Here is a 17,757-nt window from a genome sequence, read left to right as displayed (position 1 = left end):
TTTTAGATATATGTTTTATATATGCTTACATTATTACTTGTATACTGGTATGAACAGTAGTTGATTAATTTGTGCCATACGTAGCTGTTTCTAATGATTGTTTGTGTTGTTTTCCAGGCTCCCCACCTGAACTGGCGGGAGGTGATATTTGAGCTGGACCATCCCGGCCTGGTCCTGAAGGACGCCCAGGGGCTGCGGCTGCTCACCTCGGCGCTCACCAGGGCTCTGGCCAATCAGGACGTCTTTCCCATCGACCTGCTGTATCGCCAGTGGAAGAACACGGAGGGACAGGTAATGGCCTAGCCACTAAAAATATTTCTGGTCTTCGTTGATGATAATTTTTTTATGTTTAATCTGTATTATATTTTCAGTATTCCATTTTTTTGTAATATAGCTGTTTATTATGTTTATTGTATTATTTGCTATGTATTGTACTTTTGTTCGTTTTTCTTGTAAACGTATATTATTCTTGTAATCGAGATTTGTTAAATTAAAAGGAGGAGGGCTTCTATAAGCCTTGCAGGCTTCTTTCCTCCTCCTGCACGTTTTTATTGTACTTCCAATTAATTTATTATTGTTTTCTGTTTTTATGTGCGAATAAATAAAACAAAAAACAAAACGTTCATCATAGGCTGGACGATTTTGATGTAGAATTTTCAAAGGGCCTTTGAACCAACCGCCGACAAGGGTCTAAGACAGCCTTTTCTGTGACAAGGATGAATTTACAATATGCATACACTAAAGAACTTAGAAATATGGAACTTGTGGTGAGATATTAGAGTTATACTCTTGCTCGAATCAACCACCATTAATAATGTTTTGAACCTAAGCATGTATGACCAGACACGGACCATATGCCAACATTCATTTTGTTATGTGTTTTTATTATACCATGTAAGTGAAAGGATACATCTTAATGGATTTATTAGGACTTCAGTCATGTAATCTGCATCTTTGTTATATTTTGTCTGAGCCTTGCCTCTTCCCCCATGACCTGAATGAAAAAATGGCCAGCAGACTGATTTGAGTTTTTCCTTAAGAGATATATGTAGGGTCAAACCAACAGTGGTTGTGTTTGTAACACTATTTTTTCTCACTTGTAGCTGTCATGGTTTCAAGTGGCCCTATCCAGCCCAGATGTGTTCTGTTTTGCTGATTTCCCCTGCCACCAAGTCGTCATCGACATACTCAAGTCCCCGCCCGACGATGAAAACCGAGAAATAGCGACCTGGTAAGATGTCACTACACCCACTTTCTACTGGAGGCTGCAACCAGATTTTATAGATCGCTCAACAAATTTCATAGATAAATGATACATTTTAAAAGTTTTTGTGGGGCTTTGTCCAAGACCTGTCCCAGGACGTAAATTTGCTTGTTGGGACGAACAACAATTTGATGCTGTCTGTCCCCAAACTCTGAACTTCATTACATGAAATAGATGAAAATGTATTGTTGTAAGCCAAAAATGACAGATTTAGTAAGGATAATTAACAACATTTGTTTCCAAACATTGAGCGGGACAGAAAAAATTCAAAGCTGGAGACAGCCCTGGTCACGGCCATTGGAAGAGTAGCTGAGCTGTTCATTGATTTCATTTGAGGCTACTGGTTCCAGATTACTTTCACTTGCTGTTTCAGAGATCTAAATAGCTTGTATGACTAACTGTAACTTGCGTTTGTCTGTCTGTAGGAAGTCACTAGACTTGATAGAAACACTGCTGCGCCTGTCTGAGCTGGGGCACTACGACCAGGTCAAAGGTCTCTTCAACCTTCCCATCAAGCACTGCCCAGACATGCTGGTCCTGGGACTACTGCAGGTCAATGTAAGTCACCCTCGTTTTTATATTTACCTTCATGGAAGGGAAACGCATTGTTTTTGCCAGGTTTCTTCCTCGTCTTGGGGCTGCACCCGTCTTTCGGAAGGGAAGTAAGATGGGGGTCCCATGTTCGAGGAGGTGCCTCGAGCACGTTAGAGGGGAAGGGCTAGCAACCTCTCCCTGTAGAAATATATTAGCTATGTTTACCTTCACGGAAGGGAAACATATTGGTTTTTGCTGGGTTTCTTCCTCTTCTTCTTCCGTTCCAAACAAATAAGGTCCATGACCTGGACCAGTCTTGTTGAGGTAGGCAGTACAGTAGATAATGACAGTATGGTTAGGGAGTCTTGCATATGAAGCAAGCAAACTGTCATTGTTAATTTTGGATTCGAGACTGAGAGCAGCTTAGATGATATCTTGAATCTTGTGATGAGAAAAGAATTTTGGATGAAAAAATATTTTTTGATGAAAAATGATTGGATGAAAATTCTTTTGGAATGCAAAATATTTCTAAGGATTAAAATTTTTTTTTTGTTGAAAAAATAGTTAGGATGAAGAAATATTTTTGGATAAAACATTTTTTTTAAATTATTCTTTCAGCCCAATTGGCACACCCTGCGTCACGAGTTGATCTCCACCTTGATGCCCATCTTCCTGGGCTCCCACCCCAACTCTGCCATCGTCCTGCACTACGCCTGGCACGGCCAGGGCCAGAGTCCCTCCATCCGACAGCTCGTCATGCACTCCATGGCTGAGTGGTACATGAGGGGAGAGGCACACGACCAACAGAGACTCTCCAGGATACTGGACGTCGCACAGGACTTAAAGGTAAGAAAAGAGAGGTGACACGGTGGCCTTGAGGTTATGGTTGTTGACTTTGTATGTTCTGGGTTTGAATCCCTTTCAGGCCCCTATGTTGTGCCCATGGAAAAGGCACTTTTACACCTATTGCCACATTTGACTTAGTTAGGTATTTGAGATTTGACTTGTGGATGGTATTTAAGGCAAACCTGTAACCAAAAAGTGCCAAAAGAACTCTTGAGACTTGATTAGTTAAATTATTTGTATGGCATCTTTAAAGGTCCATAGTAAAGTTCCATGCTACTAAGTACATACACACAGTATCTGTTAACTGCAGTCTACTTTGACTTAACTGATTTGTATTTTTTGCTGTTTTTGTCTGTTTAGGCACTCTCCATGCTGTTGAACGGCACTCCCTTTGCCTTTGTCATTGACCTTGCATGCTTGGCTTCGCGTCGCGAGTACCTCAAGCTCGACAAATGGCTGACCGACAAGATTCGTGAGCACGGCGAACCGTTCATCCAAGCCTGCGTCACCTTCCTGAAGCGCCGCGTACCCCAGGTGATGGGAGGGCCGCCTCCCGATAAGGAACCCCCCAAGTCTGCCCAACTTCCTCCCGAAACCATTGGCACCATGCTGGCCTGTCTGCAGGCATGTGCTAACAACGTGTCCCAAGAGTTGTCGGAAACTATCCTGACGATGGTCGGCAACTGTAGCCAGATCCTAAACAAGGCAAGACAGCCCCCACCCGGAGCAGCTAACGTTTCGATCAAGCAGCGTCCGCCCAGCGGACTACCTCCAACCTCAGGCCTGGAGAATATCTCTCCCGTCATCACATCACAGGTGGGTGGTTACCTTTGTGGAAACGGAGGTATTGTTTTTGGTCTATGTGATTGTTTGTCTTGGTGTGTGAGATATACGAGAATGACAGTGTCTGCCACATAAGGCATATAGAAGTGGACAGCCTCTAGCCAACCATACACACTCACGCTATATCATCTGAAAAGACGCTGTAGCCGCATAGTTCCTGTTTAGAACTTTATTCAAGCTCAAGCGGACTAGTTTTGCCTTGTGTGGCCTTTTTCTAGGATCAGAGCTCGAAGTATCACATAAGACTTATCTGTAAGCTGATTCAGCTCTGTCTGTGAAGTAAGTTATTTGTGCTAAACGCTCCATGCTGTTTTCTGTTCCAGCCCCACCTGTCCCCAGGATGGAAGGGTGACGACCTCCCGTATGTGTCCCAGATCGACCCCCTGGCCGGCATATCATCCTTGTCTCTAGGTGGGAACTCTGGAACCGGAACTATCGGTCCAGGACCCCTCGCACCCGGGAACATTGGAGGGGGACCTATTGGATCAGGGACTATCGGATCGGGAACAATCGGATCTGGGGCCATTGGAACGGGAAGTATCGGCCCTGGGAGTATCGGCCCTGGGAGTATCGGCCCGGGGAGTATCGGCCCGGGGAGTATCGGTCCGGGGAGTATTGGCCCAGGTAATATTGGCCCGGGAAGTATTGGCCCGGGTAGCATTGGCCCGGGGCCCATCGGTGGTGGGTTCCAGTCAGCAAACCCACTTGCTGCATCGTTCGCGCCGCCGCAGTCGCCACAGAAGCAGTTCCCGGTTTCGCGGGACCAGTTTCCGCCCTTCTCCAGTTCAGGACAGACCTCCTTCTCGTCCATGGGCAGCCTGACGTCCCAGATGCAAGGTAAGCTATTTAAGTCATAGGCCAGGCTGTTTTTTAACATTGGGGAGATGGTCTTTTTAGATGCCCTTCCTTTAGACAGGGTAGACTGTTTTGTGTTATCACAATGACAAAAGTGCCAAGCAAATTTTTAAACAGTTCTTCGCATGCATTTGCACATCGATGTTGTGAAAATTTAAGGAGTTAGAAATAGATTAGATTTTAAAGAATACCAGAATGTATATGTATGCTTATATTTATTGTCAGAAAATGTTGTATTTTGGTTTAATACAATCCTTGAATACATTTTGTCCCGTTTGGACATGCATGTATCAGCAAATGTTGGCAATGGTAAAATCCTAATTCGCATCAACTCCACAGCATCGGTAATTGCTAAAGTAAACAGTCCTATACAATGGGATATGGCAACCCAAAGACCTTGTCTTGTTCCACCACGTTGTATACAAATGTCTTCTGTTTTACAGGCCTGGGATCCAGCAGTTCTAGCGGGGGTATACCCTCCTCAAACCCCCTGGCGGCCGCCTTTGCGCCCCCTCCGACCTCCCAGAAGGACTCGACCAGTCGTGACCAGTTTCCGCCTCTCTCCACGACGGCGCAGACACCCTTCTCCTCCATGGGGGGATTCACCTCACAGATACAAGGTCAGCACTAACACAGATGTTGAATTATTCGTGGTGTTTTTAAGTTTATTTTTTTTTAGGCAGACAGCATTATGGCAGATCTTTAAAAATATTTGCAGTGTGAAATAGCTTGTAAAGTAGTCTTGTGGTTAGGGTTGTTAACTTGTAATCTAAAGGTTGCGGGTTCGAATCCTTAGCAGACCATAACGTTTTGCCCTTGGGAAAGGCTCTACACACCTGTTTCCTCTTTAAGGATCCCACCATACTTATTGAGCAGAGTGGGGGTCCACCCGCTGTGAGTGAATCAAATCTACAGTCTGATCTTACGCAGCTTGAACCTAAACTGCGCCTAAACTGGCGTTGCGCCTAAACTGGCAGCTTACTGGTTGTGCCAAACAAACAAGAGCTTTTTTAGTTTGCATTGTTACTACTATTTCAAAAAGATACAATTGAATTTCATTAGAAGGAATGTATAGGATTTGTGTACCACTGTCCCTTACCAGTTTTGATGTTGTGAATGTTTCAGGATTGGGAACAACAGGCAGTCTGGGCATGGCAGGAATGGGAGGAGCGTTTGGACAGAAGACGGGCAGCATCGGGAGCTCCCAGCAGGCCGCACTGGCACAGCAGAAGGCAGCTAGCAGCCTGCGACAAGGTTGGTGTTTTCTCCCAAAAGGGTTTGAATTCGCTTGATAGCTTGATATGTATGATAGCTTTGCGACAGCAAATGTTCAAGTTTAGATGTTATGAATTAGTAGCACGTTTTGTATTATAAAGAATAATTGTGGATTTTGGTAATGGAATCTTCGCACAAGGAAACATAGTTTGCTGAAAAATTAGTCATTGGATAATTTTGATAATTCGGTGATTCTAGGTTCCCCTTTATAGATATAACTTTTACCTTGTATCTCAAATTCTGTATCTGTACCTATGCAGCTTGTATAATCACCCTTTGGCATAACACACCAGCCTTATATTACACCTAACGACCTGTCACACCTACCTTTTGCATATCTAGCTGCAAGCGTTGTTTAAAGGTCATACTGTAGAAAAATTAACTCAATTCTGATTTGATAAATCTAGTACTTGAAGGCATGACTACTTCTTAAATTCTGTTACTTGTGGAATATTTTCAGACGTCTCAAATGTGTGGCCAGAGATGAACCAACAGTTCTCCAAGGAGATAGACGACGAGGCCAACAGCTACTTCCAGCGCATCTACAACCATCCGCCCAACCCAACCATGTCCATCGACGAGGTCTTGGAAATGCTGAAGAAGTTTCGAGACTCCCCCATCAAAAGAGAAAGGGTACGGGAAAAAAGTCAACTTCTTAATTCCGCCTGGTATCCTAAGACTGATGCATTAAAAAGGGGTGAATTTAAAGAGATCTACATCTAACTTAATTGCAGCATCAATAATACGCACACTTAAGATCCTGGTGTATAAGACATTCTTGTGAAGGCCTCAATAACACTGTTTCTTTAATGTGGTTATCTTAGGGTACATGACAGAAAAGAGCACCCGCACAACATACAAGGAAGAGTGGCATCAATATGATAATGACATCACGTTCTGTAGTGCCTTGTGTGTTATCCTTTGTTAATGTGCACTGCCTACCAACATGCAGTGGAACCACTCCCCAAACAAGGTAGAATTAATAAGTTATAACTGTTGACTACTGCCTACAGGATGTTTTCCACTGTATGCTGCGGAACCTGTACCAGGAATATCGCTATTTCCACCAGTACCCGACCAGGGAACTTCAGATCACTGCTACTCTGTTTGGAGGACTCATAGCTGAAGGAATTGTCTCGTATGTATCAACTATTAGCATCCAACTTAAATGAGAATTTTTATCTTTTTTAAATTCTTAACAGTTCTGAATATTTTTTAACCATATTAGTTCAACCAAAACAGAATAATATCATCTACTTTCCTTCCATTGTCCTGATATTGTACAATGTTTTTCTTTATACTGTTTGTCCATAGGTACATGGCTCTAGGCATAGCCCTGAGGTATGTGTTAGAGGCCTTGAGGAAGCCCCATGGAAGCAAAATGTACTACTTCGGCATCGCTGCTCTGGATCGCTTCAAGACTAGGTGGGTTCTATGTTCCTCGTTATGCTCATTTTTTCACTTCGCCAAGAAAGTTATGTTCCCTTTTTTTGTGGTTAGATAGCCTTAATCAAGAAGCTATTGATGGATTGTTAGGCAATTTGGTGTGAGGTAAGGTCATGAAGTATCAAAGAAATTGGTGGATTTTCTAGCCCCCGGAGGTATTGCAGCCGTTTTTCCATGTTATGCATCCGCCATGATCACGATTTTTTGGGTGGTAGAAAATCTTTGTGCTTAGGAAGAAATCAAATATATTTTTGTCACAACAAATGTTTTTATTGTCACCCCTTAGGCTCTTAGATTCTTAGATGTAACTTTTCTGTTTTTCAAACTTTCAGATTGAAGGATTACCCCCAGTATTGCCAGCATCTTGCTGCCATACCACATTTCCAGGAGTTCCCTGCACATCTTATTGAGGTATGAAATGTTTTTCCATATAGTAAGTAAAGGTGGGCCCAAAGCCTTATAGAGGCTGTAAGGGCAGTGGGTTGATTTTTAGTGTGTCTAGGGCGCAGTTTCGGAAGGTGGAGCCATCCCTCTCTTTCTACTTCCTTTTACCTCCGTAACCTGAGCCAGATGCCCATGAACACTTAGATTGTCCCCAATGCACCATGTACTACATATCTAAAACTATGACATACTTGAATTTGAAAAAAAAAATTCCATCAACAACTCTTCCTAACCTGTTGTGTGCTTGTTTACAGTACGTAGAGTTTGGTCAACAGTCGCGGGAACCACCCATCAAGATGGCGGCTCCGTCCACCAGTCCGCCGCTGAGTCTTGGTAAAACATCGTCCACGATGTCCGCAACCCTAACCACAACCGTAACAACGACTGCCGTCAGCTCGGCCTCTGGGGGTGAGTCGCCCTTCAAAGGTGAATATTTCGTTCTTAACCTCAAACAAACAAAGAAACCTTATTACCATGGCTTTAAGTGTATGTGTGCCTTTCTATTTTTTGTTACATTAAGTTGGATACACAAAATGCTCCTATGCAAAGAACAAGTGATTGGTGGAAGTGTGGTTACAGTAAGTTATATATTTGTTGCAGCATTTCTACTTTTCGGCAAGGCCTTTTAGGCAGGGCCTTCTCTACTTTAACTTTTGACTTGTGTCTTTTTAACAGCTACAAGTAAGGTCAGCTCTACGCCACCCCTCAGACCTGGTCAGAGTGTGAGTATGATTTATTCCCAGAATAAGTGTAATTTTGTAAGGTAAAGGTAGAGGTAGTCCCATAGCCTTTTTTAAGCCATAGGGGCAGTGGGTTGTTAATCCTCTGCGTCCAGGGCACGGTATCGGAAGGCGGAGTCCCCTCCTTCCATCGCCTTTTGTGTCCCCAACCAGTCAGGTACCCATTTTTACACCTGGGTGGAGTGACGAAAATCAAGTTGAGTGCTTTCCCAGGGAACCAACATTTAGCCACTAGGACATGTAGAGTAGTGCATGTCTCCTAGCATAGCCATTCAGCCATTTGATACCACTGAGTTTGGGGAAAAATTTCATCTTTGTTTTATCCCTTTGATAGAACTTGCAAGATACTCAAATATCTCTGTTTGTTTCTTCGCAGCCTTCTATTGCCAATGCCACCAACATAGACACCCTCCTAGCAGGAAATGATGCCAACAACAAGAAGTTAGAACCTCCAGAAGTACTTCAGGACAAAGTGGCTTTCATCTTCAACAACCTGTCGCAGTCTAACCTGAACCAGAAGGTATGTTTTTCTCTTTTTGATGCGTTTAAGTCTTATATTGGTAGACCATCTACAATTCTCTGTTGTACAGTTAGTGATATGATTGTTAGAATGGCAGAGCAAATTGACACGAACCATACACCAATTTTTATTTTGCGCTAACGATACCACTCTAGTCATTGTTTATAGATTAGGACAAAATATTATGATGAGGCAAGTTTTGTAACGTACCTGTTTTTCCTTCCATAGACGGACGAATTACGCCATGCCTTCGGTGACAGCTTGATCAGGGTTAGTACAATGTCCCAAGTAAAAAAGTCTTGTCAATTACATCGTGGTGGAACAAATTTCGTAACATACCTTTATTTCCCCTCCACAGACGGAAGAGTTACGCGACGCCGTTGGTGAGGAGTACCTCCCCTGGGTGTCTCAGTATCTGGTGATGAAGAGGGCGAGCATCGAGCCCAACTTTCACACCCTGTACTCCAACTTCATCGACGTGCTGAAGAACGCAGACGTCGCCCACATGGTCATCAAGGAAACCTTCCGCAATATCAAGGTGACTCCTACTGTCCATGTCGGAACCTCAGTTCCATTTGTATCAGGGCTGTCTCCAGCTTTCAATCCTCCCCATCCCACTCATTGTTAATTTGCATTATTAAATCTGTCATCTTAAGCTTGTGAAAAGACACTTTCATGACGTTCGTAGCCAAAGCTAGGTCCTAATTTCGCCCAAGTCAAGTGAGGAAATAGCTGTAAAGTGCCTTTCCCAATGGCACTACATTGGGGCCTTCTCGGGATTTAAACCCAGAACCTTCAGATTCTCAGTCAACAACCATAACCACAAGACCACCTTGTCACCATTGACATCTGATTTTTTTTTGTATTTTCAGGTTTTACTGCAGGCTGACAAAGGAGCTGCAAACTTCTCTGACCGCTCTCTCCTAAAGAACCTGGGACACTGGCTGGGCATGCTCACACTGGCCAAGAACAAGCCCATTCTACAGATAGTAAGTAGCGCTGCTGTAGAATAGAAAATTTCTGTTGTTTTTTAGTGTTTGATTTTCTTGGTCACTTCTACGCTGCAAGTTTAAAACACCCACAAATAGGTGCTGGTATCTCCATTTTCGTATGAATCTTTATAAAGATTTTACATGATATTTCTGTACACAAAGTAAAGCACTTACCAACAAGCTTTCAGTCAGTTCTCTGATCCTTCTCAATGGGCTTTAGTTTGTAGACAGAAATGTCTTCTAAAATCTGTATAATGTCAGTCACTTTTAACGATAAACTTTTATTCAAATATACATGTAAACTGAGTGTTTTTTACAAGTAAAAGTGACTAAACTAATGTACTTAGAATATTGTTATAGATTGTTATGCTGTCCTTTATGACTCCATTGTAAATTTTAATGTCCTATCTTTGTCAGCAGGGCTAGCCCTTCGTGATAGCCACAAGCTAGTTGGGCAGCCCTGGCTGTGTGTGCTGAACGGCCAAACCAATAAATGACTAAAACTATAGCTGTTTTGGTATTTTACAGGACATAGACATCAAGTCCCTTCTACTGGAGGCCTATCACAAAGGTCACCAAGAGCTCCTGTATGTCGTCCCCTTTGTTGCCAAAGTCCTGGAGTCGTGTTCGAAGAGTAAGGTGTTCAAACCCCCCAACCCCTGGACACTGGCCATCATGAACGTACTTGCCGAGCTACACCAGGAACCAGACCTCAAACTCAACCTCAAGTTCGAGATCGAAGTTCTGTGCAAGACCCTCAATCTGGATATTGCTGTAAGTAAACTTTCCTTGGCTAAGGATGAATGTGTAGAGCTCGAAATGCAACCTGCAACCAGAAATGTTCAGGAATAGTGAGAATTGCAGGAAAAGATGTTAACAACATGTCAGCAATTTTGCTGGCGAAGTATCATGAGTTACAAGTTAGCTAAGTAGAAGCGTAGTAAACACTTGAGTTCCCTACTACATATAGTTTGTGCTCACAAAATGGTAACCAAAACATACAAAAGGTACGTTTCTCAAACTGATCTTGAGAATTAGAAGAAAAGTACAACATTGGGATTTGCAGCCACAATGTATGCTTTATTTGTAACCTCTATTGGAGTGTATAATTTACAGTTTAAATCTTTGTACTTCTACAGGATCTGAAGCCAGGAAACTACCTTAAGGACAAAGACAAGCTCTCACACATCGAGGAGCAGCTCTCGGCGCCGAAGAACGACAAACCGGTGGAGGAGGTGCAGCACGTGTCGTCGACCACGGGAATGCCCTCCGTGACCTCCACAACCACCACCACCACCACGACCGCCGTCCCCAGCATCCCGCCGGAACCCAAGTTCAGCTTCCACGATGTCAACACCATGACGTTCGCTGGGCTGGCTCCACATATCTCTATTAGTAACAATGTGAGTATTTATCATGGAAGCTCATCTGTGTTGGTAGTAATCATTGTACAATGCTAAACATTCTTTGTGTATACCTTAGTATTAGAAGAACATGAGTATTTTGTTTGTTCTGCATAACCAGTTAACAGCCTTCTATAGGCGTAACACACCAGTTTTGTAAGGTAACTACAAGCTATGTAAGAAAGGACAGCCGAATTTGTTGATCGCCTGAAGTTTGCTGAATGCAAAAATCAGCAGATGCTTTAGATGATGATAATGATGAACTAGTTTATTAGGTACATGAGATAACACATTTAAAAGTACATCATTGTAGCCCTAAGGCTAAATCATAGTGTACTACAATACATACGAAAATCACTTGGGAAAAACACTGCTAGCTACTTCTAAATTTGTTTTAAAGACATTCATCAAACACAGAAGTCATTGCTCACAAAGCGTTCAGGAGCTTTACACAATATGGTAGAGTGGTGTTCAGTTAAAATAGCGTGTGAGAAGTACAACTTTAGAGCTTGGACACTTGTCAAACGATTGTTTTTGCTGCTGTAGGGGCATAACAAACTTATTTATGCTATCCACAATCTGTAGGTCCCCTTGTTTACCGCTCACCCCCAACTGAAGGCCTGCGTGCGCCCTGCCATCGAGCGGTCGGTCCAAGAACTAGTCCACCCCGTCGTCGAGAGGTCCATCAAGATTGCCATGACAACCTGTGAACAGATAGTCAAGAAGGTGTGAAGACTTTCAAGTTTTTGTTTCGTATACTTATTGTATTGAAGAGCAATATGTAGATTTATTGATATGAATGAACCATTTCATAGTGATAGCAAATAAAGACTTTGTAGTCGGGACAAAACCTGGTACCCTATGATGAATGCCAGATAAAATAAAACAGTGACTTTGAACGGATCTACTTATGCAGCATCAGTAATCCCAAGTTATGAGTACTTCAGATATGTAGGTGTTCAAGACACTCTTGAGAAGGCCTTGATAGCACAGTTTTGATAGCACATACTAACATACACCACTACTGGTGGACTAGCCCCCTGCTTGCACAAAGTTGTGTAGCCCAAGGGCTATATAAATGGAGTTGGGCACTGCCCTGGTGCTGGATGGATTTTGACTTTGAATAACATATTTCAGGACTTTGCCCTTGACCCAGAAGAGGCACGTATGCGAGCGGCAGCACACCACATGGTGCGGTACATGACAGCCGGAATGGCGATGATCACGTGCCGCGAGCCGCTCTACGTCAGCATCGACAACAACCTGAAGACCAGCTTCCTCACCACACTCAGGGTACGGGCAACTGTTTGTTTCGCATAACTGGTATGCTGCCTTTAGACGTAAAACTGCAGTTCTGTACAATAGCTACAAGCTGAAGACTAGTTTCCTCACTACACTTTATACATTACACTCACTATACTTTCTTACATCCTTGTCGACAGTTGTTTCTATCACAGCCTGCTTGACAAGTCTATGACACCAAAATCATAAGACGGCAATGACAAATGCAACATGCCGTAAACAGTGTTTAGACATAACATACCAGTTTTGTACAGTAGGTACAAGCTGCGTGAGACCAGACAGCAAGTTTTGGTGTGTTGTGTTTCCCTCAGGGTGCAGCAACCCAGCAGCAGAAGAAGATGATAAAGCAGGCCGCCAGCAAGTTTGTTTGATACCCACATTGCCGGTGTTTTTTTTAACCACAACTCATGTCATGTTGTGTTTTCTACAGGGTGCGACCCAGCAGCAGAAGGAGATGATAGAGCAGACAGCCAGCATGTTTGGTTGTTTGTTTATTTGTTATGTTGTTTTCTACAGGGTGAGACCCAGCAGCAGAAGGAGATGATAGAACATACCGTAAGCATGTTTGTTTCATACCCACGTCGCCACTGCATTTTTTAACACCATCCTTGTTATGTTTTGTTTACAGGGTGCTACCCAGCAGCAGAAGGAGATGATAGAGCAGGCGGCCAGCATGATCGCCCAGGAGAATGTGGAACTGGCCTGCGCCTTCATCCAGAAGTCGGCCGTGGAGAAGGCCATCCCCGAGATGGACAAGCGGCTGGCCACGGAGTTCGAGCTGCGCAAGCACGCCCGGAACGAGGGGCGGCGCTACTGCGACCCCGTGGTGCTGACCTATCAGGCCGAACGCATGCCCGAACAGATCAGGCTGAAGGTTTGTTTGTTTGCATTTATATATTTGTTTACCTCTTAAGCCACGTCAAGGCATAACACACCAGTTCTGTACTTTGAGTTAGCACTTACAGCAAACTACATATCGATGGCATTTATCAAACCGACACTGGGGTGTACTCGAAATGCATGTGGAACAAGAACAAGAAATTTCAAACCAGAATTGAGATGTTAAAAATTTGTTTTTTCCCATAGAACTATTGTTGAGTGGAACTTGTTAACAATCACAAAGGAGGCATTCTCACTGGATAGCTTAAAACAATGCTTACATTTAGATGTGCAAAGGCTCGTTGTGACAGCCGTTCAGGCCTCGTTCAGAAAAAATGTTGGGTTTCTGGTTACCCAACTGACTTATAATGTCTTAGTTACAGTCTCACATTGAATGTGACATCTCCAGTGTCCTTAATGCTGCCTGTCATTATTGCATAAACAGGTAGGGGGTGTGACTGCCCAGCAGACTGCTGTGTATGAGGAATTCGCCCGACAGATACCAGGATTTCTGCCCACCAACGAGGCCAATCAGCCAAGTGGCTTCTTGGCAAAGCCAATGCCTGTGAGTTCAGTTTTACCTCCTTTGTATAGAATAACAAAGTAGAGTATGACATTACAGCCAAAGGAAGGAGTGGTGAAGAATTTATTATCACATTTTACTGGCATTCCAACGTTTCCTTGGTTGTAGTTGAGCAGTAAAAAAGCAATGCCAGCCAAAGTCAGCAAACTGTATGAAAGTCTACATGTACTCGTTAATATATACAGCGTTTAAGGCCAGGCTTAAGGCCGCCCTGCAGTAGTCCGTCAGGCTTGCCCCCGCCCCACCCCCCCCCCCCCCCCGTGATACCCCTTCAGGGATGGTTAGAGGGTATCATAAAGAAGAAGAAAAAGAAGAAGAAAATATCACATAAGAAGACGGCTAAAACATATCATGCATAAAAAAGGGCATATATCGTTAAAGCCAGAAATGTGATAGAATTTTTCTCTGGTTGTCTAGCCTGCCCTTTCGGCTGTCAATCGTGACCAGGCCAACACAGAAGATAAAGAAGCTAGGGACGGCATGAAGGTAAGCGTGCTTTGTTTTATGCTTATCAAAGTTTTATACGCATTGTAAGCCAACAATTTTTGAATACGGCATACCAGACCAGTACTAGTATGTGTTGTTTGAAGTGCTATTTTATCCTGCTGTGTTGCTGTATATTTTTGTAGTGATTCTAACCCTTACTCCCCAGTAACACAGCATGGAAATCAATTGGCTGAAGAATCTGGGAACTCTAAATGACATTTTTGGCAGTAATATGCCCGGTGTCTTGATAATCACAGGGTTTTTAGGAATCAGCCGATGTTCGCATGGCATGTACAATCATCATCTTTGACAAACAAGTTTTACTCAAGCCAAACTTAATCTTTAATAAAGATTTACATGCTATTTTTGTACACAAAGTACTGATGTATCTTGTGGTGTTTCAGTCGTTCGCCACGGACGAGATCACGCAGATCTACGACCGGATCATCAGCGAGCTGGAGCAGCACCTGCACGCCATCCTGGCCCCGCCCACCAACCAGCAGGTGGCCGCCATGCACAGCCTGCTGGAGGCCGTCATCCTGGCGCGCAACTCACGCGAGATCGTCACCGCCCTCGCTCTCCTGCAGAAGGTGAGGGGTCGAAGTTAGAAAGAAATATCACACGTGCACACACACACACTAGCACAGACACACACACACACTGACACACACACTCACTGCCATGCACAGCCTGCTGGAGGCCGTCATCCTGGCGCGCAACTCACGCGAGATCGTCACCGCACTCGCTCTCCTGCAGAAGGTGAGGGGTCGAAGTTAGAAAGAGATTTCTTACATGCACACACACTAGCACAGACACACACACACACACACACACTCACTGCCATGCACAGCCTGCTGGAGGCCGTCATCCTGGCGCGCAACTCCCGAGAAATCGTCACCGCGCTCGCTCTCCTGCAGAAGGTGAGGGGTTGAAGTTAGAAAGAAATATCTTACACATACACACACACACTAGCACAGACACACACACACACACACACACATGCGCATGCATGCATACATACACACACGCACACATGCGCACGCACACGCACACACACAAACATACACAAACACACTCAAACACCCACACACTCACTTACACACACACACACACTTACACTCACACAAACACACACACACACACACACACAAACTCGCTCAAATCATACTTTTACATTGTGCATCATATTCCATTTATAAAATCCAAGTCAAAGATTACACAAATCCAATTTCAGTCGCTCAACAGTTGCACAGTGATCGCCATCTAGTGTAAAGGGTGCCTTAACAACAACTTGTGTTTAGAGACTTGTTATTGAGTTTGTGATGTTCCCTTACTGTGCAGGCTGTGGAGGGACTGTTGGATGGCCTGACCCAGCTGCCCAATGACCCTGAGCTGGCGCTGCGCTTCAGGGATGCCCACCTCCTGGTGCTCAAGGGACTCCAGGACCAACGGGCGTATGGACCCCACTGGACAAACAAGCAAGTCACCAGGTGAGGAATACTGTAAATGCATTTAAGTTTGCGTGGTTTTTATTTCGTGGTGGGGAGAAAATGGAGTGTTCGCGGTGGTCTTAAGTTCGCGTTTGAAACAATAGTAGCGCTACACGTACAGTCATAGGTGGGCAAAAAGTTTGGCGGTGGTTTTAAGTTCGCACTGAAAGTTCACCGCGAAAACCGCGAACATAAAACCACTGCGAACATTTCTGCATTTACAGTATTGTACTTCTTGATTTGTTAACAGTAACTTCCTTTTAGCCACTTTAACGGTCACTAGTCAGCCTCTAAAACTTCATCATTGCAAATGTTTGATTACTAACATTTGAGACAGTGATGTTTGTTCCCACGGTTAAAACTAAATGCCGTGAACTACTCCCTTTCTCCCCAACTGCTAAAATTAAAAGGATTTACTGAGATGAGGGGTGGGTACTAGTCCGGGCTGACGTTCAGAATTGAGTCAAGCAAATGTTGAAGTGCGGGCTGGAGTTCAGCAAAACTGGTCCGTACAACAAACTCTTAGATCGTAACCACAGTAAAAAAAAAGAAAGATGGTATGATATGTTTCTTGGTCATCAGAACTAGCCAAAACTATCATGCAAGGAACCATCCAGGGAGGAAGAAAGATGGGTACGCAACAGAAAAGATTGGTGGATTGATATCAGAGAATGGACAGGCATGACACTAAGTGAAACATAGAGAATAACAGAAAGCCAAGAAGTGTGGAGAAAACTGATTGTCAGCTCTTCTGTGGTGCCCTAAAGGTTAAAAAGTTAAATTTAGGGATCAGAGCCTTTACTGTCTTCATGAGACCAGTTGTGAAGCACCATTACAACAATGCTATTATGGTCTTGCCTGTTGACAGGATTCTATGCATACATTTTTGGTAGTGCCTTGGGCAGAGCCTTTAGGACCAGTATCAACAATGCTGTGAATCTTGCCTGTTTACAGGGTCCTGTGTGAGTGTCGAGAAGAACTCAAGTACAACCTGGAAGCCGTGAACTGTCTAGTCCGAGCGCGACTCATCAACATGCAGCAGTACGACAGCCATTTGGCACAGGTAAGCAACGGATTGGATTTTGCATAATGCAGTACCCTATGATTTAGCTAAATTACCATATCACTCAGTGATGTAAGGTGTCAAAATTTTGGCACAGAAAAGATTTTGGGTGCACAAAAAAGTAGAATGATGACGTAGAATATCAGTAAGCCAATGACAATTGAACAATACAATACCAATACTGTGAAGGTTGGAAATTTTTGTCTGACTCTGTCAGCTTTGTTTATGGAATGGACCTGTCTTCTCTTCACAGTGTTGGTATTGTAAAGTTCAATAGTTATTCATAATGTCATATACCAACACAGATTAACTTTCTTGCTAAAACCTGTTTGTTTGCTTCGCCCCCCCCCCCCCCTCAACACACAGAGCATGGAGAACGGTCTAAACTTCATGTCGGTGACGTTTGCGATGCAGCTGGTCCGTCTGCACCTTATCGACGAGAGGAACAGCTCCGACGTGACGGAGGCAGACCTGTACAACACCGTGGAGAACCTCGCCCGCATCGCCGCCCACTCCAGAAATGCTCCGGAAGGGTGAGTTCTTTTGTTCTGCAGTAGTTCAAGGGGTGGCATTGTGTTGTCATATCTGTATCTATATAGCTGGTACAACCGCCATTCGGCATAATGCACCAGCTGCGCAGGCGTGCGGCACAGCAGCAGCTGGTTATATTACACTGAACGACCCGTCACAACTTCTGCACATCTGAGTGTAAGTGTTGTTTAAAGCTATCTAGTGAGGATGCTCCTACAGTACTTGGTGGCAATGAGTTCCACTCTACGACAGGGAAAAATT

The 17,757-nt window shown here is 43.9% G+C and overlaps 1 protein-coding gene across 5 annotated transcripts in view; it reads left to right on the top strand.

The window, feature by feature from the left end:
- The window catches only part of LOC136438901 (CCR4-NOT transcription complex subunit 1-like), a 37,073-nt gene that overhangs the window by 11,867 nt on the left and 7,449 nt on the right, over window positions 1-17,757 (top strand). Inside the window, exons 12-40 of one of the 5 annotated variants that reach the window (XM_066433923.1) lie at window positions 118-291; window positions 1,104-1,231; window positions 1,690-1,822; window positions 2,417-2,644; window positions 3,005-3,460; window positions 3,811-4,324; window positions 4,786-4,962; window positions 5,468-5,596; window positions 6,078-6,250; window positions 6,631-6,755; window positions 6,932-7,042; window positions 7,396-7,474; window positions 7,762-7,915; window positions 8,183-8,229; window positions 8,624-8,767; window positions 8,996-9,037; window positions 9,126-9,305; window positions 9,640-9,756; window positions 10,288-10,533; window positions 10,899-11,162; window positions 11,748-11,888; window positions 12,300-12,455; window positions 13,093-13,338; window positions 13,789-13,908; window positions 14,344-14,412; window positions 14,817-15,002; window positions 15,754-15,902; window positions 16,857-16,965; window positions 17,332-17,498. In XM_066433923.1, the coding sequence (XP_066290020.1) occupies window positions 118-291; window positions 1,104-1,231; window positions 1,690-1,822; window positions 2,417-2,644; window positions 3,005-3,460; window positions 3,811-4,324; window positions 4,786-4,962; window positions 5,468-5,596; window positions 6,078-6,250; window positions 6,631-6,755; window positions 6,932-7,042; window positions 7,396-7,474; window positions 7,762-7,915; window positions 8,183-8,229; window positions 8,624-8,767; window positions 8,996-9,037; window positions 9,126-9,305; window positions 9,640-9,756; window positions 10,288-10,533; window positions 10,899-11,162; window positions 11,748-11,888; window positions 12,300-12,455; window positions 13,093-13,338; window positions 13,789-13,908; window positions 14,344-14,412; window positions 14,817-15,002; window positions 15,754-15,902; window positions 16,857-16,965; window positions 17,332-17,498 (4,964 nt within the window). Of the gene's footprint in view, window positions 1-117; window positions 292-1,103; window positions 1,232-1,689; window positions 1,823-2,416; window positions 2,645-3,004; window positions 3,461-3,810; window positions 4,325-4,785; window positions 4,963-5,467; window positions 5,597-6,077; window positions 6,251-6,630; window positions 6,756-6,931; window positions 7,043-7,395; window positions 7,475-7,761; window positions 7,934-8,182; window positions 8,230-8,623; window positions 8,768-8,995; window positions 9,038-9,125; window positions 9,306-9,639; window positions 9,757-10,287; window positions 10,534-10,898; window positions 11,163-11,747; window positions 11,889-12,299; window positions 12,456-13,092; window positions 13,339-13,788; window positions 13,909-14,343; window positions 14,413-14,816; window positions 15,003-15,753; window positions 15,903-16,856; window positions 16,966-17,331; window positions 17,499-17,757 lie in introns of all 5 variants that reach the window. The other 4 variants (XM_066433921.1, XM_066433924.1, XM_066433925.1 and 1 more) reach the window with 4 other exon arrangements.

The sequence above is a fragment of the Branchiostoma lanceolatum genome, chromosome 7 (assembly GCF_035083965.1).
Source record: "Branchiostoma lanceolatum isolate klBraLanc5 chromosome 7, klBraLanc5.hap2, whole genome shotgun sequence".
Taxonomy (NCBI): domain Eukaryota; kingdom Metazoa; phylum Chordata; class Leptocardii; order Amphioxiformes; family Branchiostomatidae; genus Branchiostoma; species Branchiostoma lanceolatum.
The sequence above is the reverse complement of the archived record's forward strand: the minus strand, read 5'-3'. Positions and strand labels throughout refer to the sequence as shown.